This window comes from Mytilus trossulus, chromosome 7 (genome assembly GCF_036588685.1).
Source record: "Mytilus trossulus isolate FHL-02 chromosome 7, PNRI_Mtr1.1.1.hap1, whole genome shotgun sequence".
Lineage (NCBI taxonomy): Eukaryota > Metazoa > Mollusca > Bivalvia > Mytilida > Mytilidae > Mytilus > Mytilus trossulus.
The window spans coordinates 75971432-75998710 of record NC_086379.1 but is presented as its reverse complement, the minus strand read 5'-3'; the positions used below and the strand labels follow the sequence as shown (position 1 = coordinate 75998710).

Sequence of the window (27279 nt, the reverse complement as noted above, 5' to 3'; positions counted from 1 at the left end):
TGTAAAAGTTTGCGAAGCGGCAATGTGCACGAGCGATAAAAATCGTCTGGAAATCCCAACTTCGCTGTTCAAGTTGGGATGCAGTGTAAACATTTCAGTCCGGTAATGATGTAAACAGATCTCTTTCTAATAATACCTATACAAAAAGAAACCTTGAAAAGATCGCACCAGTTGCCGAACAATTGAGTTTGTCAAACTATATCCGACTGTCTCCACCAAGTCGCCTTAGTATCGATATTTTCGATACATGAGTCATGACACACAAAAAAAAAACACCAACGAAAACCAACTACTAACGACTCTAATCATTATCGCCAGCACCTAGTAACCCTGCATTTGGCTATAAGAGGTGACATATGCACAATAATATGTAAAAATATGTCTCTGGACCTTTACCTTGTTTTATCAGAAATAAGATATCATAAAGATAGAAGAAACATTCAAGATGTTTCGCTGCCGAATCGGCCATGGTTAGGAACTTTGGCCACACATGAAGCATTTGTTTCTATTAATAGGAAGCCCCACTATCTGTATCAACATATACATTTAATATCATTTATTTACCTTGTATAAACTTTTATGATAACTTTATAACATTTTTATGCTCCACCTACGCTGAGACTACTATAACACATATGTGTTATAGTAGTCTCAGACCTACGTTAGTAGAAGGGCATTATGTTTTCTGGTTCGTTCGTTCGTCTTTCTGTCTGTTCGTCCCGCTTCAGGTATAAGATTTTGGTCAAGGTAGTTTTTCATTTGGTTTTTGATGAAGTTGAAGTCCAATCAACCTGAAACTTACAAAATGTAGTACGCATATTCCTAGTCCAAATAATTATGACGTCTTGAAAGGCTATTATAATTTTTTTCTTTGACGCCTTACATCGACGATGTAAGGCGTCAAAGAAAAAAAATTATAATAGCCTTTCAAGACGTCATAATTATTTGGACTAGCATATTCCCTGTGGCTATGATATGATCATTCTAAATTTAATGCCAGATTAGAGTTTTTATCCCAATTTCACAGTTCATTGAACACTAAAATGAGAATGCAAATTTCAGGTTTAAGTTCTTGGTTAAAGTTTTTGGTCTGTCAAGGTAGTTTTTAATGAAGTTGAATTCCTATCTACTTTAAACTAAGTATACATGTTCCCTATGAAATGATCTTTCTAAGTTTAATGCCAAATTAGAGTTTTTACCCCAAAATCAGGGTCCACTAAACATAGAAAATGATAGTGGGAGTGGGGCATCTGTGTACCATGGACACATTCTTGTTAAAAGATGTTTTTATTCATAGTTTTTTTGTAGATAGAATTTTAAGAAATCCTAATTTTAAGCGAATAAACATGTAAAATTGTGACGCTGTTAACCCTAGTCCAAAAAGATTTATGTCTGAAATGTCTCTAGAGCATTGCAGGAAGCTTTCAGAATGTTTGTGGTATAATCTATCAACACCAACTTTCTTTAGGGATATTTAACTTGTAACATGACTTTTTTTAAAATTTTTTTTGAATCAATGGTAATGAATAAAAAATACATTAAAATTTCAGATTTTTAAGCTGGAACAGTACATGTGCAGTATTTGAGCAAACTTAGCTTTCTAGAAAGATATTATATATTAGCCAATTAATCAATGGAGGGCATACTTAAACTTGGATCAGTAGAACCAGGCGACAAATTGGGCTATGATTTTCATCAAGCTGCAAGAAATGGAAATAAAAGAAGATTAAGAAAAATTATTGACAAAGGTACTTGTATATATGCATTATAATGTGAATTTATATTAGTAGAAATCCAAAATACCACCAGAATGTGACAAATTGTTTTCTAGATAAAAAGGCTCAAATGGAGCAGTATTTCTTACAATCATAAATATTTTTTCACGACTAATACCTTCTATGGGAATAAACATTGTAAAAAATATAGCATGTGCAAAGGCATTTTTTCATGTACTCTGAGTTTACAAAAGTGCTTTCAGTAAAAAAACACTCTTATAAAATATTCTCACAATGATTGCTTATGATTCTCCTCGATTTATCACGGTATACTGCACTGGTTGAGGTAATGTATGGCAGGGTTGTAACAGTAGTACCCTGGTGACGAGATGTGGTATGATTGCCAATGAGACAACTATTCACCAGGTACCAAACGAATTTGATTTAAGCATTTAAAGAATATTTTTCACTTACCTTTAAGGCTTTTTATATATGGGATATGAAATGAAAGGAAAATGTTCCTTAAGACATTTTGTAGCACCTTGATATCAAAGACTCAACCATCTACAGTAATGATTAGACAGAATTAACCGAGCTGTTATTATAAAACTTTTGTCACTATATTTACAGGTATTCATGTTGATTATCCAAATAGTCTGGGACAGTCACCTCTGTTTTGTGCATGTTATTTAGATGAAGAAGCTGTTTTGAAAGAACTTATGAAATTTGGAGCAAATCCTAATGAGTAAGACTTTATGAGTATCAAAGATATTGTAAACATTTAAATTGCCACTTTGAAAATCTATACTCTTTATTCTTAGCCCAACAGGGTACAAATATGCACAAACAGTTACACACATGTTAGAAATTTAAAGGCCCTTCTTAAATAGAATTAGGGTATACTTTTACACCAGATCATCTGTCCCAAAAGTTAAGAAGCTCTTGTCTTGTAACTTTTAAAACATGGACTTGTTATACAAACTCGCTCTTCTTTAATTTTATCTTCCTAGTGAATCTCTGGATGTCCAAATGATTTTATTACTTGTTAACTACATGTACCCAATATCTACTTTCCCTCATATTTACATAAAGTGCACTTTATTAATATGATTTTTAAATAACAAAAACATTCATGAAGCATTCCAAATACTTGGTGTCAGTTGCTTTATTTTTTATTTATAAACAATGTCAATGACCAGATTTTCTGACTTTTTGTCAGTTTTGTTTTTTAAAAAGGTTACAACCTTGTCTTAGTCTCCAGTTGGACAAAGCTCAAATTTTTTTCTGAAATTCAGTTGTAAGATATAAAATAAGTTTTAAGAAAAAGGTAAATTATATTGATGTTTTTTTTTATGCATTTTTGTTGTCTTATGCAAATGTATGTGTGTATTACTTATTATTACAGGAGAAGTAACAATGGCATGACACCTGTGCATGTTGTTGCATACACATGTAATTTGAGCATAATGAATGAACTGTTAGCTGCTGGTGGAGATTTAAGGTTGCATGATTCTACTGGAAGATCATCTAAAGAATTTGCATTTCTACAGCCAGAACAGAAAAAAAGAATGAAAATGTTGGAGTTCTTAGAGAAGACAAGACTTTTTGCTTTGACAAAGTCAGGAAGGGATCTTAGAGCTTCTTTGAATGGACCACGTCATAACCATAGGTATGCTAGAAATAAGAAGTTGTTCCTTGTAAGATTAACAAATAAGATGTAGATATATACAGAATTCAGATATGATGGAGTATAGTCAAATTTCAGATGCTCAGTTGAACCAAGGTAGCTATGTTGTAGGACACTAGATTTTTCTAAATGCAATGAAAGTATTGTTGGTCCAATGACAGTTCAAACAGGTCAAACTGATTGTCAAAGGAATGAATGACCTCAACCTAAATGATTTCAATTATAGTAAAACAATCAAGTTCTGGAAGAAAACTGCTCCTTTAGCATATGATGCAGTTTTTATTAACTAAAAGATCACACATTTTCAAAAGCATCTTTTTGTGCTAGGATTACAAGGCAAAATTAATATGAATGATTTTTCAAATGTAATCCCAGTGTTAAGTTTGCAGAAAAAAGTAATGTTTTTGATAAATTATCAAAAATGATTTCCGGATGTCAAAATTTGAACTCCCTTTAACCCTTTCACCGATAGCTGCCCAAACAGAAGCTACTCTGAGACAATGGCTTCCCTGGCCACTATTACTCAAGTGGGAGATCTTCGTAATAAATGTCAATAAAAAGTTGCCTGTAGTTATTTGTGTCTTTATTTCATCATGTTCTTTCACTAACACCATATTCACAGTTTGTTCATGTTTTGATAATTTTTTCTTCTGACATAAGATATTCAAAATTTTGGCATTATCTATGTGAAATTTTAAGAATTCTGTTCTTTGACCCAAAATCGTAATTTTTTAACCCAAAACAGCAAAATTTTGAAATTATAATGAGACTACAAATTCCTTACATTGAACGATGTCCATTCCAAGTGTTTTGTACATAAAACGACATTTTATGTGAAAAAAGTATACTAGTTTGGCTTCAATTTTTCCATATTCTTTTAAAAGAAATGTACCCTCATTTCAAATTTTTACATGGTTTTCAACAAACAGAAGCGCCATGTTTACACTTTCATCCAGGTATTCAAAAAAGAAAGATAACTCATGTTTGCACTGTTTCGAGAGGGAAATATAAAAGAGGTATTCCGATCCTGGTGAAATGAGACTCATCTGTCAGCTGTCTGAAGGGTGAATAGGGGTAAACCGGGACTCACTCAGTCACTCATCTGTGAAAGGGTTAAATATAGTGCTTTGTTTGCATCAATACTATCTGACATTTGCTTCTTTGCCCAACACAATAATGTACCTTTTTTGACCTCTCATTTTTCTAGTTCCTTACATTGGATTCTCTTTTGTTGTCTTATTAAGTGCTTATAGTTTAAAAAGTAAAATCACAAAAATACTGAACCCAAGAGTAAAATTCAAATGTTAAGTCCCTAATCAAATGGCAAAATCAATTGACAAAATTCATCAAAGGAATGGAGAACAACTGTCATATGTTAAAGGATCAACATTTGTCAGATTGAAAAAAAACCAGTATCTATCAGGTAGCTAAACATTACATTTTCCAAACCCTTGTTTTGCTTTGTTCATATTCCCCTGTTTGGTCTTCACTATTCATACAAAAAAGCATTTACATGGTACTCAAACATGTGAAATTGAAAAAGTTTATAGGTTTATATTTCTAAAGCTAGATGGGTTTGGTAAGATTTTCTGTTAATTCACTTTTTCTTATTTTCTTCATATAAATTATACTTGTAATCCAATATAAACAAAGGATTTAGGGTATCCTGGAGAGGTAGCAACCCAAGAACACAAAAAAAACCTAGATCAACGTATGTTATATATTATGCATTAAACAATTATCATCCTTATACTTACATTAATATAATTTAAACCCTACAAAGCATAGTCCATACAAAAAGGGAACAAAACCAAGCACAGTTCAACAGTTAGGGTAGAAAACACCTTGCTATAACTTAAAAGCAACAACATATTGTGTTTCCAACTATATGTTTTACTTTGTTAAATATAGGAAAAGCATAAAACTGAATTGTTTATCCTTTCAGAATTACCTCCAGAACAAGTTCTGTAATAAAATTGATAAGAGATAAAATCACAGGATACAGCAGTGTGAACTTAGATCATCAGATGAAAAGTTGTCAGAGTATGGGATTTGGAAAAGTAAGTTATATTATATATCAGGAGTTATATTTTTAGGTCTTATCACCATTATATTTGCTGCTGCATTAGGTCTATTCAAGAAAAAAAAAGAAAAATGGGAAGGCCGATGTAACTTTAATAATTTTGTATGGAAGGGGCAGGTCATTTAGTTCATGTCGTCGGGTTATGTATGCAATTGTATGGGTGATCACCATAAAACAAAAGTGCCTTCCAACCTCCATAATCATCCTTTTAGAATAGACCTTAGCAAAAACTGATCACTAAATGAAGTTTTGACATTTGAAATCTTTTATGAAATTTAATCTTATATGCAAAATAAAGTTGTTTAAAAATGCTTTAATATTGGTACTTTATAGGTATATCAAGATGGAGACAGTTTTAGTGGTATAATATGTACTTTGCCATTAGTTAGTGAGAATTTACTGAAGCATGATTCCCATGGACTGTCATTTAATAATGGTGCTTTTATGGTTATGGAAAGGTAAGTCAGTAATGGTCATTTAGATAAAAATAAAACACTGGATGGATCAAGTAGAAATGTAAAAAATGCTTTAAACCTCAAAACTGATGTAAATTTCTTGCCATCTTACAAGATAGTTTCCATAACATTCCCAATGCCAAATTTATATATAGGTCACCAATGATTTTGAATAGGTATTTCAATCTTAGTGCCGAGGAATTGCATTTTTGCACCAAAGGGAGATAATTTGGAGCTTTTTCAATGATATGAACATTTTTAAAGTCATCTGGGACCAAAACGAATCAATTTTTATGGTTGATTTTTGTATCATAGCATAAAGTTACAACTAATACTGTTGTAAATACAATTTGTAATGAAAAAAAATGTTTGAAATTTTGCTGAATTTTTGTGCCCTCAAGCCTTCTTACAACTGGTGAATGGCATTCACCTGATATAGACAAAGACCAAATTTTTACTTTTTAAACATTTTTGTGTACAATGTATTTTAAATTGACCATATTTTCAGTATGATATGGAAAAATACAAAGATTACAGTTAAAAGATTACACAGAGAGGCTGCCCCTGGTGGCGAAGTAGATTTATTAATTACAGAAGCTGAATACATTGGGTAAACATTTAATTCTTACCAAATCTTCTAGCCTTTTAAATTGTATGAGAATTTGTAATTGAAAACTAACTTAATAATGGAGGACAAACCAACACATTTTTTTTTTTCATTTTCCTTAAAACATTTTGGTGTGAGCTATTAAACTTAATTTGTTTATTAGGTAAGCAACTTGTTAGATTAGACTAGAGTCAACCTGCACATAAAGGTCATCTTAAAGACCAGAGAACATTGAGCTTGCCAGTTTATTTGACATTTAAATTCATATGTATAACAGCAGTTCGACAAGAAGAGAGTAACATGTCAAGTCCAGTTTCTCTTATTGGAAATGACCTTTTAAGCAGATATGATTGTTAATTTGTATAATTACATTTTCAATCTATGCTCTCTACTTGCAGTAAACTAAGACATCCCAATATTCTTATGTTAATGGGTGTATGTCAGACCAACAATTTAGAAAATATGGTGTTACTGTTTGAAAGAATAGACGAAGGTTCCTTGTATGAAGTTCTTCATCAAAAGGTATGTTTTTTTTTTTTGTATTAGATCATTTTGTTTTCCTCTTTGCAAGAGAACTATATAAATTAAAATGCTATTCATATAAATTAAGTTTTACCAATGCTTTTGTTTACCGACTGAAAATCTGATATTTTGCATTCACTTAAAAGTAAGAAGATGTGGTATGATTGGCAATGATACAAATATCTACCAGAGACTAAAACAACTGAGGCATGTGAATTAGACTTGGCAATAGTATTATACTAATAAAACGATATTCTAAATGTCGTTCATAAAAACCTTATTTTATTTCAATTTGATGACATTGTATCCACCAAAAGATTTTTCTATCCTGATTGGTCAGTTATCTACTGTTTCTATGTTGTACACATTTTTAAGAAAGCTTTGCATGCTGATAATGGCACAGATAACAGCAATGATGAAGGGTCTTTTACTTCAATTCCTCTTTCAATCCAATTGACTAAAAATATTGCACCTCTATCATGCATAGCCAAAGGTGCTAGTTATTAACTTGAGTCAATAGATTCAATAAGGTTAGCCAGTGTTCATTGTTAATTTAGCATTGCTATAGATTCAAGGGCAGGGATACAGACTCTAAAGAATTTCCTGCTATTGATAAAGAGTCTACATTGGATTTAAAATAATTGAAATAGTTTTTTCACTGTGATTAACTTCTTTTTTAGCTAGAAAGATTGTCCAGTAGCCATATTCATGACATAACATATCAGATCAGCAGTGCCTTGGTTTTCCTGCATGAACAGAATGTTATCCATTGTTTTGTGACATCACATGCCATCATGTTGGTGAATCCACATTGTGCTAAACTGGCCAACTTTGAATATGTTGTAGACTGGTAAGTTAAAAAGGGAAGATAATGATAATACATCTTAATGCTTAATGTTAAACGCTAACATTGAGAATTAATAGTTATCCTTGAACTGAACAATCAGGTATTACCATTCAGAAATAATTTGTAGATGTTTTACTCAAGAAATACACGCCAGGTTGTTTAACATTTATTGTTTTATTATCATGTACGTTTCAACCTGAAATAAAGAACAAACCACATTTACTACATTGTAAGATATAAACATAACAGAATGATAGGTCTATAGTATGCCATGTATTGTCCGATGTATATTGTCACTTTTATTCAAACAAACTTATGCATTGACGAGCTCCAATATGTAAATAGCTTGAGCAAATTAATGTCAACATTTCTCTGTTCCAGGGGAAATTTAGTATTGGGGAAAGAACGTAAATTACTATATCGCCTTGCCATACACTCCCGCCACGAACACTTCAGATTAAACAGTTACATTTGTTTGTTCTTCAACGGGAAGTAGTAAGACTAGTCTGTGCACTGAACGACGATTTTTTTTTATCTGTGACATTTTGATAATGGGTTCCACTACCACCTAAGTTTTTGTAACGCACGGTCACATCACAAACATTTCCATCAAGACTCAGAATCGCCTCGTCAACCTGCCCCAGTTTCCATTTTCCACGCAAAGCATTGCTGTCTTGTACCAAAACCAAGTCACCTTTCTTGAGATTTCTATATAATGTATGCCACTTCTGTCTTATAATCAATGTACGAAAATAATCACGAATCCACTTTCGTCAAAATGAATTCACTATGTTCTGGATAAATGCATGACAGTTTCTTGGATTACAATCCTGATTGTAATGTCCGTTCGGAACTCGAATACTAGCTCTCCCGAGCAATAAATCATTCGGACATAGGTATGTCCCTTCATTCGGATCACAGTTCTTGGTACCTATTGGTCTTTCATTTAACACTTGAGCAGTCTCAAATAATACAGTTTGCAATTCTGAAAATGTCATCACTGAATCCCCTATGGCAACATCAAGACAATCCACATTTAAATACCAATGGGTTTTTTTCATGATTTTTTTTTTTATTTCAATAGGCTAGCAAACTCATTGCACAACTTGGCATGTGGTAAAACAGTAAAAAACGTACAACATATATGACAATGAGTTTAGTTGACAATGTTAATCATACTGATGGGACCGAATGGTAGATCAATAACAAATGTCAGCTAACAACATTTAAGTGTTCAGATAATAAATAAAAAAAAACCCACAATTTAACAGAAAAGTTAAAATTGGTTTAAGAGCTAAAATTACTGTAACTTATCATTGATTTTGATTTTTTTTTATGAAACAGTGAAAAAGTAGATGTTGGACTTAAAAGTTTTGTGAACCAGAACATGTACCAAAATGTGGCTTACAACTGGATGGCCCCAGAGATCATGAATGCAAGCTCTCCTTCAATGGCTTCAGATGTCTATAGTTTTGCTGTGGTCATTTGGGAAATGTTTCATGGTAAGATTAAGCTGACAATTGATCGAAAGTTTATTCTGTGAGAAAACTAGTTTAGTTTCTTTCTAGTCCATCTGTCTGAATGAGTTTTACACAGTTAAAAATTTGAATTCTACTAATTTATATAGAATATTATGCAGAGTGCTCTTCAAGAATGTGGCAAAGGAAAATTAATATGAAAATGTAAAAAATATTTTTATTCAGGTGAATCAATGATTTACATTTTGTTATTTTTATGACATGAAATCACAACCCAAGGAAAATAGAAATTTGTTATTCGAATACTTTATAATGATTTATTATGTACTCTGACATGCACTGTTCATTGTTTTCTATGAAAGTTTTGACATTCTTTAATTATGTATGTTATTAATTCAAATAAAGGAGTTTGAGTTAATTTGATGGTCAAGAATATTGAAACTAATGTCCTTGGAGCACTCAACTAGACTTAAATCTTACTTTTAAATCTTCTGCAGGTGAAGTTCCTTGGGGTAAATTAGACACAGAAACTGTTCATTACAAAATACTTAAGGAGAGAGAACAGTTAGAAATAGAGACTGACAGAATACCAGAGGCTTTTATGTTGATTTTAAAGCATTGCTTACAATTAGACCCACTTCATCGTAAATTACAGATGTATAATATCAGGAATATTCTCACCATACCTAAACAGGTGACTATGTAATTTGTGTAGTAAAGAGGTTTATAACCAAAATGAATTATTACAAAATTTATTCATATAGGGTAATCAGGTTGTTTTAGACCAATCAATGTAATGCAACAGTGCGCCAGAATCTATTATTTTTGGATAAACTTAGATTTTATTCTTGTAAAATATGTCTTCATCTTTGCTTCAAAAAGGATGGTATATATAAAATAGAAGCATGGCAAAATATATAATTTTTTTCTAGGCCTGTAAGGAATGTTTTGGCATGAAGCTTTTAATGCATTATTAACCTTTTTAGCTTGTAGTGTGAATAAGTTTTTTTTTATGTTATTCAGACTGAATATAGAAACATAGATAATACAGATATATTAAAATAAACTAGCTCAGATTGTATGCAATCATTTGCACTCCACAAAGGGGAAGTTTTCTACTATTAACTCACAGGCTGCATGTACTAGAACCAATAGCTCATGCTAGCTCACATTAGTGTGTAAAAAAGCTTGATAAAATGAAGTATTTGTATATATGTCAAATTCATAAGATATTGGATCATTTAAACATGCTTTGATATACTGACAACATATTGAGAGTCATATCTATATAGCATATCAAAACCATTAGTGCTCTATTAATTTGTTTCTACAAACATTTGTTCTAATCGCTAACAGAATGACTGTGATGTTTAAGATTATAGTCCCTTTGCTAAATATTTAATTACCGAAACTAAAGCTTTTTCCTTAATGGATGGTGGTAAAACCATCAATCATGTTTTTATTTTTCAAACAACAAACTATTTGCTTGTAGAATGTATTACAATATATGGAAAGTTTATTGAACATTGAGGAAGTAAAGAAAACTTCAAAAACTGTTATCAAACCTGCTAGACCTCCAAAGACCTGGGAAACATCTCAAAGTAACACACCAAGGGATCAAAGAAACATTAACTCCCCATCACCTAGAAGACAGGACAGGTCTATAAGTAAATCACCTAGAGCTGAATCTACTCCCAGAAGATTGCTTGAAGATGCTCATCACAAGGAAATGAGGTTAGATTTTAAGGTCAACCCGGTGTTTCCTTTAAATGAATCAAGCAATTCATAAGGGCTGTTCCAGAAAATACTATGTCCCCCCCAGGGAAGGCAATTTTTTTAAATATTATGTAGGTGGTTGTATTTGAAATACCAAAATGCAAAGGGAGTGCTGTTCTAATTAAATTTTATTTCTGTGGGTGGTGGGGGTTAAAAAAAAGTGCAGTCCCTGGGGAGGGGGACATAGTATTTACTGGAACAGCCCTAACCAATTTACATGAGATTACTTTCAGAAATACTAGAAAATTACCAAACATCTTTGGAACAAAGTTTTCAAATATTTGTTCATCTTAAAATTTGTTAAAATTGTATTACTTTTTATACGCCCGGGACGGGACGTATTATGGTATACCGTTGTCCGTCCGTCTGTCGTCCACACTTCGGACAATAACTCAAAAACACCTTCACCAATTTCCATGAAACTTAAGTGAATTGTTTATATCTATTGACGTAAGCTCCCTTTCTGTTTTTTTTAATTTCAGATTTTGAGTTTTGGATTTATGGGGCTTTATTCATGAAAAAAAGGGGGGATTTTCAACACTTCAGACAATAACTCAAAAAGGCTTTCACCAATGTCCATGAAACTTCGGTAAATTGTTTATATCTATTGACGTAAGCTCCCTTTCGTTTTTTTTTAAATTTCAGATTTTAAGTTTTGCATTAATGGGGCTTTTTTCATAAAAAGGGGTGATTTTCAACACTTCGGACAATAACTCAAAAAGGCTTTCACCAATGTCAATGAAACTTTGGTGAATTGTTTATATCTATTGATGTAAGCTCCCTTTCATTTTTTATAAATTTCAGATTTAAAGTTTTGGATTTATGGGGCTTTATTCATAAAAAAAGGGTGATTTTTAACACTTCGGACAATAACTCAAAAAGGTTTTCACCAATGACCATGAAACTTTGGTGAATTGTTTATATCTATTGATGTAAGCTCCCTTTCAATTTTTATAAATTTCAGATTTTAGGTTTTGGATTTATGGGGCTTTATTCATAAAAAAAGGGGGATTTTTAACACTTCGGACAATAACTCAAAAAGGCTTTCACCAATGTCCATGAAACTTTGGTAAATTGTTTATATCTATTGATGTAAGCTCCCTTTCAATTTTTATAAATTTCAGATTTAAAGTTTTGGATTTATGGGGCTTTATTCATAAAAAAAGGGTGATTTTTAACACTTCGGACAATAACTCAAAAAGGCTTTCACCAATGACCATGAAACTTTGGTGAATTGTTTATATCTATTGATGTAAGCTCCCTTTCAATTTTTATAAATTTCAGATTTTACATTTCCATGTTATGAATTTTTATGCTTAAAAAAGGGGGGATATTTCCAATTTTGGGACAATAACTAACACTTTCACAAAATTTTATGTATGGATGAAAAATTAAGACAACAAACTTAGTTAGATTTGAGGTAGCCTTAATAGTGCCAATTTTTTTGTGCATTTTTATTTATTATTTGGGGGGGGTGTATTTGACAGGGCTCACCCTATTTCTAATTGATCATATAAATTCATTTAAAGCATAAAAGACAAGTTAAAAGAGCAACAGGCGTATCATGCGCTAAAGCGCAGCCCTTTATTATAGTTAACACAATGGTTAAAGAATTAACTCTGCAACTAAGTTAACATATGTTTTATTTAATTGAATCTGAATCTGAATCTAAATTACTTTTAGACATCATTAACTGTGCCAAGTAAAACCTTCATCATCATGAAATTTTTCATAATTAAGTGATAGCACACTGGAAAATTTGATAAATATCCTGTTCCTTTTTCTATATTTTTTCTGCCAAAAACACAATTGTTTTTAAAAGTGGTAAAAATTACACTTTTACAACAACAGCAACATTATGAATTATAGCTTCTCATCAGACAAGTTGTGAAATTGTATTTTACATAGTTTAGGCTGGTTGTGAAAATTGGAAGATGAAAACCATTACTATTAAAACATCAAATTTCTGTTTACTCACACTAACATACATGTATCTTTGATGTTTAGATCAACAATCTGTCATCAATATAATCAATATATATACATTTTTTTTGTTCTTAAACAAGTTAAAGTCTGGACATAATAAGTTGTAGAGATGTGTTTGTTTTAGGTTCAACAATAACCAGTCCAGTAAACTTCCCATTTCTCCTGATTATCTGCAGGATGACAGACTTCCCATTTCTCCTGATTATCTGCAGGATGACAGATTAAGATTTGTGGACAGAATGAAATTCAATCATAAAGAGTAAGTACCGTATATTTTCGAATTTAAAGCGCATCGTTTTATAAGCCGCACGGCCGTTTTTAGGGGGGAAGATTGTTTTTGTCCTTACATAAAACGCACCTGAATATTAAGCGCACACTGAAGAAAACGTATATTTATCCTACTGACCTGATAGTGTCATGAATATTTTCTCCTTTTGTAACTCACACCGTAATTAGTTTCATTTCTATTTTCAGATTGGTGAGAAAGTTGAGAGTATTTTTGAATATTTTTATTTGTGTCATATTAAAATAAAAAATCGTAATAAAATAATTATACTTTTCTCATTGTTTTAATTATGCCAGTTTCGTTTGATGTTTTTTTGTCAACAATGGCCATGTGTTGACAGTTTGGGTGTCCATTGAACCTTGTTGTTTTGATTAAAATTAGTATGGTATTGCTTGCTTGTTTATTGTTTGAATTGGCATTAAGGATTTAAATTAATCTTAAAAATGTATGCATGAAAGGTCACCCAAGCCATAAAACTGCCATTGTTTACCTTGATTATGACCTACTTACCTGTACCCACGTGTGAAAACTGTTCACCCAAAAGTCGATTTTTTTTAATTAAATTAATCTTAAGAATTTTATTGTTGTCTATAAAATAAAAGTTGAAGTTCTGAAAGTAACAAACATTTTTCAATTTTAATTTGGATGAATACCACAAACAAAACAATTTACTTTTTGCAAGTCATTGTCTATTTTTAAATGAAAGTGTTATGAGCAATGACAAGGGGAATCAAAATAAGACGGCAATAAATAAATGTTTTAACAGATTAAATTATAAAAAATAGTATTCTTTTTTTTTTAGTTAAACATCCAATAATATTTCGTAAAGATATTTCGTTTTGAAACACAATAAAACGACAAACAGTTACTCTTCACAACTTTTTGGAATTTTGGGTCCTCAATGCTCTTCAACTTTGTATTTGTTTGGCTTTTTAACTATTTTGATCTGAGCGTCACTGATGAGTCTTATGTAGACGAAACGCGCGTCTGGCGTATAAAATTATAATCCTGGTACTTTTGATAACTGGTTATCCTGTTTGGTACCTCTTTTCAAACACGATTATCTCTCTTTGTTTATGAAGCACTTTAAAGTGTCGATTTAAGCACATGCATCACCATCGTCATTTAAAGAAACTTGTAATATTGGCAAGCCACACAATCACTTTCTTTATTATTTCATTAGAAAATTTTATATTAAAACACATTAAATCAACTAACAACTACATATTTATGATAAATACACAATTAATATCCTGTATGGACACAGTTATCTTTCTTTGTTTACGAAATGAACACTAACACATGGTTATCGACTTCCTGTAAACCAACAATGATTGGAGTGATTGAATGAAATAAAAACAAACGATTTAGTAAATATATTTATTTATTCATAACAAAATATGCCACATTAACAATTTATCAAGTCACTGCAAGCACTTGACAATCTGACTGTCTCTAGAAAACAAATCCAGATAATTTTTTTTCACCGTCGTCCTGAAAACAGAAAATAATACATACATAACACGCACCCGACTATAACACGCAGGGACAAAGACAGAGAAAAAAACCTGCGGCTTATTTAACGATTTATACGGTAAACAACAATTTTCAATGATGGAGTCTATGTGGTGATATGAGATTGAAGCATCATCTATTAAGGCTTTAATTTTTAGTGTTTATATTGAAATCTGTATTCAAGTGGTTTATACAAATTAAAAGGTATGTAAAGTGTAATGTTAACAAGGCAGCAACTGTGTCAATGTATATGTGCTCTCCTTGAAACTTTGTTATAAGCAATTTCATAATATATGTTTCTGCTGGGATAAATTTTCTATACCCTTTATTCTGTTGAGAGAGAATACTATAATATTTGTCCAGTGAAAATATGTAACAAAATATATCATCAAGGAACTTCTAATGCTTGACATCCATGTACCTTAAAAAAAGACATCTAGACAGCAATGTACTGTCTTCAACAACATATATCAATTTATAAGAGTGTCTATTAAGCTATCAATTTTGCTCAAATATTTGCATTATTATCTTCAATCCTATGCAATTATGTTCATAATTTAAATTTGTTTTAAAATAAAATGACTTAACTTTTATATGATTATAAAGAACTGTTAAAAATCTTTTGAATGATAAATATAAATGCTGTTTGTTATTACTTCAGTTTAGACTGGGAATTGAAAGAAGAACAACAAGGAAAAGATTACTACTACACTGTCAGAGTAAACAAAGACGATGAACAGAAGTTCTCTCTCCCATTGGAAAGAGAGGAGGAACAGAAGTTTGTTGCCCCATCAGAACAGAGTGAAAGTGAGGCTGGTAGTTCTGTCAGGTAAAAAAGTTTAACAATTTTCTTAAAAAATCAAGAAACTTTGCATTAACATGAGTAAAAGGTGATGTAGGGTGTATATCAATGGGGCAAAAAACAATAATGAATAAAAAGTTCAACACATTGTAATACTTTTCCACTCACTTTGACGATATAAGTACTTGGTGCTATCCAGGTAGACTTTTTTATTTTGTATGGTACAATGAGATATTAAAGTCATATGAAACGAGTGAGTGGTGAAAAATGATGTTTATCCAATTCATGTATTTAGGGCTGTTCCAGAAAATACTATGTCCCCCCAGGGAAGGCAATTTTTTTTAAATATTATGTGGGTGGTTGTAATTTGAAATAACAAAATGCAAAGGGAGTGCTGTTCTAATTAAATTTTATTTCTGTGGGTGGTGGGGGTTAAAAAAAAGTGCCGTCCCTGGGGGGGGGGGGGGGGGGGGGGACATAGTATTTTCTGGAACAGCCCTTATCATAAACAAAGTCCTCTGTGCAGGATTTTTTCATTTTTTATGCAAATATATCGTATAATCGTCAATTTTTTTTTCTCTCTGTCTGTTATGATTTAACAAATATGGCTGCTCATTAAATGCCATGTTTTGAAGCCGAAGTTTACCGATTGTCAACTTATATTAAACAAATAACTAAAAGCATGGGAATTGAGCATGTGTTTAACATGTACAATCAGATAATTGTTTATTTTAATGACAGATCCATGTGTTACGATCACAGGATTTTTACGAGGAGGGTTACGCTCAGGTCACTATGCATACCGAAAATATGTCTTAAAAATAAGTAAACTTCTTCTAAATGTGGACAAATTTGGACAAATCAGAAAAAAGTATATGTAAATAAGTGGTATAATGAAAACTATCCATTTAGTTATAAAAAACATATGCATATTTTTTTTTAATTTGAGGTTTCTTATGACTTGAACACTTGAAAATTCTGCCATCTTTCATTGCATGATACTGATGAACTTACTAAAGCAATAAAAGGAGGTCAGGTTCAAAACATTTTCTTAAGTCCCATATATACACAGAAAAAAGTCCCATAAAATCTAACTTGAGCAAATTCAAATTTTGCATTTTTAAGTTCTTATGGAAATTAACATTGGACAGGGAGATAACTCTGCAAAATTTTTCTTTTTTTTTGGTCAGTTTTTGGTTGATTTTCTAAAAGTTCATGTAAAATATGATACTTTGATGGGGTTGCAAGTTCGTATTTGACTATATTATATAATATTCTGCTCATTAAATGTATAAAATAGAAGTCTTATGGGAATTTTTAAGTTTTTGGTGACCATTTCGTAAAAATAATGTGAACATTTGGTATTGTTTATCTGTTAATTATTTTTGTTCAGCATCTACCTTATTAGAAGAAACTTTGGACCACTAAAAGAAGAATATATGCTTAATAAGTTTTATCCAATTTGTGATTCTTTACCTTGACATGCTGAAATATCTAATAAATGGTAAACTTATGAATTATGAAACCTAGGTTTTAGCTTGATTAAAGATAGGAAAACACCTTTAGAGTTCTTTGTTATACCCTAAAGATGGATAAAATTCAAGAATCAATACATTTTGTTGAATAGAGGCATTAATGTTATAATTTTAAATCTAATTTTATTGATATTTCTGCCTTTTTTTTTGCAGAGTTATCTCCCATATCAATGCAAATCTCCATAGGGATTTTAACATCATGATTTTTTAGTTTCTTCAAGTTAGATTTTATGGGATTTTTTTCAGTGTATAGTTTGGGTATAATGCTAAAGTTTAAAACTTAAAACCTTCTGTTGCAATTACTTCAATGTTAGGGTCAAATTTATGCTAGATTGACTGAACTATTTGAGAAATATAAGGAACCTCAAATGCACTTCTTTGTCTTTCTAGTGAGCATGTTAACCATGGTAACAGATCCCTTGCTACAAAGTTCAGCTATCTGAAGGTACAGCAGCAATGTTTGAGTCCCCCTGGTAAATGTGTCAAACCTGCTAGTCACTGTATAGATCCCAAGTTAGAATGTGCCCCTGAGAAGAAGTTATCTACTGCTGGCAGTGTGTATGCTCTCTATAACATGGACTATCAGACACCACAGAAAATTACACGAGATCCTAGAACTCCATTATATAATACAATGCCTAGAAAGAGGCAAAAAATGTCTGTTCAGACACCAGAAAATACAGAGTAGGTGTCATTTTGTTTTTTCAATCTTGAATGTTATTTCAAAATTAAATAGTGATGAAAATGTCTGAGGTCTTGTCAAAGCAGTTTTCTTGAAATGCCAGTAAAATTGGTGAAAATTGTATCTGAATATTCTTGAAGGCATTAATTTCTATAACATGATTCTTAGTGACTGCTTGATTTTGTCAACAATTTCAGTCTTTGTTATATCTGAATAATAATGGTGCTAAAATATTAAAGCTATTGAAATAAGAATGAAATTACCCTTTGTTTGTAGACTTGGTCCTTCAGTTAAAGATTGGTATGGTGGTAATGGTAGTGTTAAAGATTTGGTGAATTTATATCAGAAACAGGTCAACGAGGTATTAAATATGTCTCACTTTTGCCTCTGAAAACAAATTGTAGGCAACTTATTTAAACTTTTTTTTATTATTCAACAGTATACAAAATCAGAGCATGCCAATTTATATTTTTTGAATGCTGAAATTACAGTTATCAAATTCTTAGGACAAGCATGCGCAGTTGGCATTAATTGAAAAAACAAAGAGTAAATTCCCATGACAGAGAATCTGGGAACAAAGGTGGATTAGTTGAATCTGTTATTGTCCCATTTTATTCATTTTTCCCATTTAATTAAGGGCTTTTCCAGGGAGCAAAAAGTATTGTGGGGTGGAAGCAAAACAATTCTGTTACAATTGAACACATACTTATGGTGGTTGGGTATACAAAAAAGTGTTGGACACCTAGGTACATTTATCTCTGAACAACCCTTTAACAAGATAATGCATTACGACTTTGGCTTTGGAGCCTCTATTTGTTTTTGCTATTATAACTTCAGAAAGATTTACGTAATTGTGTAATTTTTGCCCTTGTCAACCATTAATAACTTAAACAGGCTTCTCTGACGAAGTGATATAATAGAAGCACCATCTGCGGGTAGGGATAATGATTGTCTATAGGAAAACTTAATTTTTGAAATTTTTGATACTTTGTCCCAAATAATTTAACTATTAATGAGATCCGCCATCAAGGATGTTGGAGTCATATATAGTTTTACTTTGAACATATGTCAGTTTAAACAAAAATGACAAAAGTATGGGTAGAACATAAATGAAACTGGTTTTAACTGTTATATTCTGGCTAATTATCTATTTTCTAAGCTAATATACCAATTTAAAGGACAACATAGATTTGTAATTTGACTGGTGCAGGTGTTTTTCAATTGACCTTACAGAAAGCAGGGGTATCATCAGTGAGCTGTTATACTGTAGCTGACAGTTTACTATTTTAACTTATTGAACAACAAATCCAATGTTTATATTCATAAGTGCTATAGTGAAATTAAAGCTTCCATTAAAGATGATAAATTATTAATTTAGTGGTATGTTTTCATTTTCCGCAGCATTCATTTCAGCAAGATTTACTCAAAGGAAAGCTTTCTACTGTTGATATCGGCCTTCATCATCAGGTATGCAGTATTGATTATTTAAAAAAAATAAGAATAATGATAAAAAAGAATAGACATCAAAAATATTAAATAGTATTGTTGTGAAAGAAAAGTATTTTAACTTCAAAATAGCCTTTGTCAGTATCAGTCTTTTTACAACATATATTTTATTCTAGTTAGGTACACCATTTGAAATGTTTTATTTTTGAACTGTAAGGTATTTTATCTACATGTCACAATACATCATGCACTGTTTTAATCTAGGTGAAACAATATGGAAAACATTACTGGTAAAATGAAGACTATGTTTTCTTAAGCTAAGGGGCATTATTTTTTTTTGTCTGTGGGCTCACCCTTCTTTTTGTCGTTTTATTTTGATGCACATATGATTTTTTTTATGGGACTACTATTGAAGATAGCACAAGTGTCATAAGTTGTATTCTTTTTGTGCATTTAGGAAAATGAAATGTTTGAACTAAATCATCTAGAGGAATATACAGATAACTTGATTAACATAAGATTTGCCTATAAATGTAACATAAAGAGCAACTTTTTTTGAAGGGTACAATTTGTTGTTTGCATGCGGATAACAATGTAATGGTTGCTACCTGTTGACAAGAACTTCTTCGTACAAATTTAATTTTCAGGTTCAATCTATTTATCCTAACATACAGAACATCAGTCCTTGTTGTAGTCCAGAAAACTGCAACAATCAAGGTATTTTTATCCGCCAAAAGATACTTACATATTAAAGAAACCCAAAATGAAATGTGTTAGCAGTTCTCTTTGTATTTGTATATTGCCAAAAGATAGTTTTACAAATGAAATAAAGTTTTCAATTTTGATTTTACATGCACCACCATTAAGTATATTGCAACATTTTGTGTAGTACATTATTTGTGTAATTCACTATATAGCAGTAAAGTCATTACTTTATTTCATGTGTACAACAATCTAATGCAATATATAAAATAGAAAAAAAACAGCCAATACAATTGTTAAACCAACCATAGTTTGGATTTAACACATTTTTGGGGGGGATTATTTCTCCTTTATTATGGAACTAATTATAAAAAGGAGAGCACAAAAAAATAGATTTTTCAATGCTGTATCTTCAATTTTGATTTTCATTTCTAAATCTAAATTTGTGTTACACATTGATATCATTTAATGGAAGAAAATGGGAAAACAACAACAAACTTATAGACTATACAGCCACTCTTTATAAAGTATGGCTGAGTTGTGAGTTATTGTACCATATAATTGATAGAATATTGTGTAATATAGAAAAAATAATTGAGTTTTAGACATATTTAAAATAAATTAAGGAGATGTGGAGATAAAAGCAAGGAAACAGCAACCAAACATCACAAAATAACTTGTCACAGCCCAATATATGTTTCATTCAATAGATCAGTATTTCTGCATAATTTATGTTTGTTTTTACCAAAACTTTATAAAGTCTGAACATATGTCTGAAACAACGGAAAAGGTTAATAACTTCTTCAGAAAAAAATGGTGAATTTAAACAAAGTAGATTTCTGTTTTCTGCTCTTTTGTTGTGTTGTTGTCTCTTTGACACATTCCCCATTTCCATTTCAATTTTATTGATACTGAAAAGATTTAATATTTATATGTGCATTTTCATTAGGACTTAGAGTTTCTAAAGAACCTAGACGTCAATCTGATGAATGTGAAATAACCAATTGCAGCAGTCTTACAACAGTTTCTCCTGAGGAGTGCAAGGGTAATCAAGATAATAAATAGATTATAAAGAGGTCTTTAATAAAGATTTTTGATTTGATTGGAATGTAGATTTGTAGTATTTTCTAAAAAATCACATTGACTTGATTTAATCCTGCACCTCACTTCAGTAAATAAATGGTTGGTATACTAAAAATAGTTTAGACATGCTTAATGTAGATGACTTCTCCTGTGATGAAATTGTCAGACTTTTGTGAGTGCTGCCCTTATTTGGACTTTTCAAACTTTATCTTTAAAAATATTCAATATTGATGTTAAAATAAAAATCAGGATCTTGTATTGATGAGGGGGATTGGAGGGGTCCTGATCTTGAAATCCTAGGCTTAAAAACACAAAATCCCGAAATTTGAAAAAAAAGAATTCCCAGATCCCAAAAGGGTCAATACCCAAATCCTGAGCTTAAAAAAACCTGATCCCGGAGTCCCAATAAAGGTCCTATCCCCCCTCTGTATTGATGTTTAGAGTGTCTGTAAATCCATCACAGTTTTCAAAGAAGAATGGATAATCTCAAAATGTATCCAAAAGAAAATGAGGGGTAAAAACTCTGAAGGCTTCAATGTATCATTTAGAGTAGTGAGAAAGTGCCTGCGACTAAAGACAGCAGCATTAATATACTGACGATCAGTTTCTTGGATTATGTTGAATTGAAAAATATCTAACTTCATCACCATTTGCTCTTGTTTCTTTTCAAATTTTCTTAAATAGATATTTAATTTTGTTACATAGATAAAAAGGATTCTAGTGGTCCTGATTCTGATGAAGTGTCGGACTGGATTGATAATGAATTGTTTAGAATACAAAGCACTTTATCACAAGAAGTCTTTGAAGCATTAGATGAAAAGAAGCAAGGTATTTATTTGCAAAGTTGAACAATATTTTGTTTTTCAAAGTGAATTAGAATACTAGATATGTTTTGACACTCAGGAATAAATACAATTTAAACTTAACTTTTTGGATAGCAGGAGGAATTTATAGATAAAAGAGCAGGAGTAAAGAAAATTTCTTGTGATAATGTGTCTTGTTTGTACATCATATGTGCTAATTGCAAACTTTAATATTCTGAATTATTGCTTTATCTTGTAACAAAGTATGTTTAAAATAACCCTTTCCCCGATTGTTGTCCAGACAGAAGCTACTCTGAGACGATGGCTTCCCTGGCTACTTTTACTCAAGTGGGAGATCTTCATAATAAATGTCAATAAAAACTTGTTTGTAGTTTTTTGTGTATTTATTTTATTCACTAACACCATGTTCACAGTTTTGTTTATGTTTTGTAAAAAAAAAAATTCATAAAATATTCAAATTTTCAAATTTTCGGCATTATCTAGGTGAAATTCTCAAAATTCTGGTCTTTGACCCCACATCGTAATTTTTTAACCCAAAACAGCAAAATTTTGAAAATTTTTATGAGGCTGTACAAATTCCTCACTCTGAACAATGTCCTTTCCAAGTGTTTTGTACATAAAACGACATTTTATGTCAAAAAAGTATACCAGTTTGGCTTCTATTCTTCCATATTCTTTCAAATAAAATGTTCCCTCAATTCAAATTCTTGTAAATTCCGTAAATTTCCTCTGATTTTGACATGGTTTTCAACAAACGGAAGCGTCATGTTTACACTTTCATTCCTGGTATTTATCAAAGAAAGATAACTCATGTTTGCACTGTTTTAAGCGGGAAATATAAAAGAGGTATTCCGATCCTGGTAAAATGGGACTCATCGTCAGCAGTCTGAAGCGTGAATCCCGGTAAACCGGGACTCATCAGCGAAAGGGTTAAAAAATATAATGTAAATGATTATAATATTATAATTGGGAAATCTAGAAGCATTAGGGTCTTGAATGCATAGCTTTTATAAACAAGTTTAAATCTTTTATTTTATTCAAATGTCAATACCAAATAGTTTTTGAGACAACATTGAAGTTTTTTACTGTTTTTTTTATTAAAAATATTCTAATTTGTTATACAAACAACTTTTTTTCTCTCAGAAAACATGAGTCCACTTTTGTTTGATGATGAGAGAATTACACCAAGCACATCTCAGAAGAAACCAAAATCAAAAAAGAAAATCCAGGTACTGTTTTTCTCTGTATCTATAGATTTGTAGTTTTGAAATTATATTGATCATTTATCTATTCAATTAGTATTTGTTTTTGAGAATAACAAAATAGATTAACCACAGTCCTTTAGATTCTCAAAGATATTTTTTTTTAAACTTCATCAATCAGGATCCAACAATTTTAACTGTTACTGCATTTGCCAATCACAGTAATTTTTACAAAACATATGACATATGTTGGAGCAAGCAGATCTTCAGGGTCTGATCTCCAATTTGAACATTAAGACATACTAGCTTTGTGCTAATCAATACATGTATATATTTATTTTTATGTTACAGAATAAAAAGAAACTTCAGTATGATGTAGAAGAGTTCTATATTGATGATGAAATAAATCCCGATACACATAAATTAAGTCATAAGCCCCCAGAATATAGAAGTACCAGTTCAAAGAAAAAGCATCCAGATTATATTAAACCACTCAGGGACCAGTACCACAAATCAGAAGACAAAAGAGTTGTTGAAATAAAACAGAAATCGGCTTCTTTAAAAGATGACTTCTATAGTAAAGAAAAAAAGAGAATTAGTAAACAATCAGAAAATCAACAATGGCAATCATACAATGATAGCTATAACCCAAATTATACCCCAAATTACAGCAAAAGGGAAGAGTTTTTCAGACAGAACACTCCCAGGCAACCAGACTACAAACATAAACAGTATGATAGTGATATAAGCTCAGATTCAATGAAGTTGGAAAACTCCAGAAATAAACAGCTGAAGAAACTGCATACATCCTTCCATTCTGTACCACAATGTTACAATGAATCAGGCGGTAAGAGTAGATAACTATCATCAATTTACTTCTTAATACATATTTACATAAATCATATGATTTAGGTGTGTTCATTTTCTTTGGAGACAAACATTTACATTGTATTAAATCATGTCAACTCTTTAAAGTGTATTATAACTAGTTTCGTAGCCCAGTAAAAACCATAGATATTGTAAATTTGATTATGATGATAGTAGTAAAAAAATCAAAATTTCAATTGTGCAGATTTCATGTGGAAAGATATATTTTGAAAACAGACTGAGTTTCAAAGTATAATACAGTATCTAAACAGAATTGTAGGATATATATAAACGAGACAGAAAACCTATGACACATAGAACAAAAAAAACACATTTAGATGTCAACATTAGGCCTACAACATTGATACTCATATAGCAGATTGAAAATAATAGCACAGAAGCTTTTGTCATGGGTAAATTTAAATATAATGAAAAGTAGAATGGATTTTCATAAAAAATGTACAAGAAAATGTGTTTTCCATAGAAATTGAACTAAAATGCTAATTCCAAACATAAGTGTGAAAAATGAAGAAATCAACTTTTTTGTTTATAATCCATTTTTTAGAGAAAAAAATATGCCATAGAGATATGGCAGTTGTGCAGATTTTAAAATTTTATGATGGTAATAATTTCAGATGCTAAAATCTACTCACAGGAAATTGATGAAGACACTTATCCAAGAATTATAGCAGTGACTTCAGAGACAGATCAACAGAAGTTAAAGGTATAAACAAACTTGGTAATCTTAGTGTACTCAAGATGTTTAAATACATGTGTGATATTTCATGCTGTATATCAGATAGCATTTTAAAACAGTGTAATTTTCTGACTGTATCCCCATTTCAGGCTTTTATTTAAGTTTAAAATTCTGGATAATAATGTAATGTTAGCAATTATATTTGGAAACATGAAGTAAAAACAGAAATAAACATTATAAGTGTATGTAGAAGAATAGACTAGTGAAGGTTTCAAAAATAAAAAATTGAAAAAATTGTATTACTATTGGTCATAAATTAATAATAGTTAGGCAAGAGAGACATTTATGTGTGTCCACATTTTTCAATAATCCAACTTCCCATTCTTTCAGAATAAAGTGGATGAGAGAGCAGCATTTGCCAGTACTGTCATTGTTGAAACCAGTACCATATATCCTGACCAGCATAGAGTCACACACACCCTTACAGATTTGGCTGATGGTACAACTAGTACACTGTATGGCAAAAATGTCAAAGCTTCAAGACTTTTGTCAGCTATGATTACTCAGTAAATTAAAAATGTATCACTGAAGCAACTGGTAAAAAGTTTAAGAATTGTCAGTATCAGAAACAGATATATACTTTTTGTGTTCAAGCATATACCAAATGTGTATTTTATTAGCAGGCATACTCCCAAGTATGTACCAATTATGATCAATCTTCTGTACAATATTGATCTATCTGATTATAATCAGTTCTTTCACTTGCTCTGTAAGATTTGTTGGTAGCTTGTGTGAGACGTGGAAAAATCCCATAAGGGGTTATATTTTATTTCTTGTTTTTGGGATGTTTTCAGATCTTACACATGCTACAAATCAAATAAAGCAATGTGAAATATCTAAGATTGAACATTGATCATATTTTATGGAGTGTTGTGTTCAAATTACAACCTAAAGCCCATACTTTTTAGAATTTATGTATATACATTGTTGATGTGCAACTCACCTCCGTTATTATTTATTGACATATAAGTTTAGCATATTTGATGTTCTATAAGTTATAAAGCAAAGATTTAAAAGAAGTCTTATGATATTAACCCAGTACAGTATACATACACTTATATCTGTAGATATTTTTGTTGGATTTATTGCTGTCTTATTGATCTACACAACAAATGGAAGTTTTTAACGACCTTGACTGGCTATACAGCCCTATTGATCTATGTAACCCACATCTCTTTTTATACAAATTGCAATAATTTATGATACTATCCATTACCTTTCTTCTTCTTTTATTTTACTGCAAATAGGTAAATCATAACACTTGTTAATAGTTATCTGCTGGTACAAGTTGGCTGGAAATATTTTTATTTGTCAGTATTGTTATTTGTTTGTAGCTGTGTTATTGAAGTGCATTGTCATTTTATGAATAAGTGTTCTGTTTTGTCCTTCAAAGTTACTTTTTATAAAATACACAAAAAATGTCTTTAAAAAAACATTCTCTTTACATATATGTAAATACATATATTTATTTATAGTTTCTTTTTTTTTTCATTGTTCAGTCAAACCTAAATCTAGAAAGGGTCAATTTAGATTTCCAATAGTCCCCTAAATTTTTATTGAAGAATACTGTACAAAAATGAATAACTTGTTTGTGTATTTATTCAAAAGCAAATGACTTGTTATATTAATTTTCAATCAGTTGTTATATATTGTTACTCATCATGTGATATAAAATGTGATTTTTTTACTCAGTTAATGTTCTAGTATTTAAACTGTGATATTACTGTTATTTTATTTTGATCTTGTTGAATTGTATACAAATTGTTACATAATAAAAAGAAATAAAATGAAAATATGTGTCATGCTTAAAGTTCCTTTAATAACAGGGGTGGATCCAGCCATTTTTAAAGGGGGGTTCCTAACCCAGGACATAAAGGGGGGTTCCAATTACATGTCCCCATTCAAATGCATTGATCGTCCAAAAAAAGGGGGGGTTCAAACCCCGGAACCCACCCACTGGAAATGCGTCTGAATAAGGACGACAGGACCTCATAGTTTAAATACTTATGTCTCAAATAGATTCTGTTTTAACTTTTTTACTGGTACTTTAATTATCATTTGTAGGGTATCATCACCAAAGGTTAAACATGACCACTGGGACTGTTAAACCAATTTGAGATAGATGAACATTAAGAAATTTGTCACACTGCAAATCAGCACTTCTTAATATTTGGTACAAAGGTTCAATGGTAAGCCATATAACATGTGCCACTTTTTCAAGTCAGTTACTTATCTACTTCGTGTTGATAGCATACATGTAATTTTTTTACTTTGCTGTTTATGTAAGGAATTTTCATGGCATTTTTGTCTTGCCTCTGAAAGTCTGTGTTTTCCAGACAGGGGTTACTATCTGACATTCATTTGAGCAGTGAAAACTATTTGTCTAAAGCTTTATATCTCAAAAGGTAGAAAACCTGGATGC

The 27279-nt window shown here is 31.1% G+C and overlaps 1 protein-coding gene across 8 annotated transcripts; it reads left to right on the top strand.

The window, feature by feature from the left end:
• Positions 1-25955, top strand: LOC134725825 (uncharacterized). 8 transcript variants are annotated; one of them, XM_063590021.1, is made up of 25 exons: positions 139-349; positions 1551-1748; positions 2346-2460; positions 3121-3384; positions 5348-5462; positions 5819-5943; positions 6449-6550; positions 6946-7069; positions 7750-7919; positions 9261-9418; positions 9892-10088; positions 10887-11128; positions 13281-13341; positions 13378-13415; positions 15619-15786; positions 17685-17978; positions 18253-18337; positions 19378-19443; positions 20070-20139; positions 21074-21169; positions 21913-22035; positions 23175-23260; positions 23585-24080; positions 24736-24824; positions 25188-25955. In XM_063590021.1, exons 2-25 carry the CDS (start codon positions 1634-1636, stop codon positions 25365-25367), a joined length of 3579 nt encoding a protein of 1192 aa, XP_063446091.1. In that variant the 5' UTR covers positions 139-349; positions 1551-1633; the 3' UTR covers positions 25368-25955. The 8 variants fall into 8 exon arrangements, with proteins under 8 accessions (XP_063446088.1, XP_063446089.1, XP_063446091.1 ...); XM_063590018.1 differs by lacking the exon at positions 139-349 and adding an exon at positions 1-102 and having other exon boundaries at positions 13281-13415; XM_063590019.1 differs by lacking the exon at positions 139-349 and adding an exon at positions 13-110 and having other exon boundaries at positions 13281-13415.
• Positions 25956-27279: the final 1324 nt, after the last annotated feature.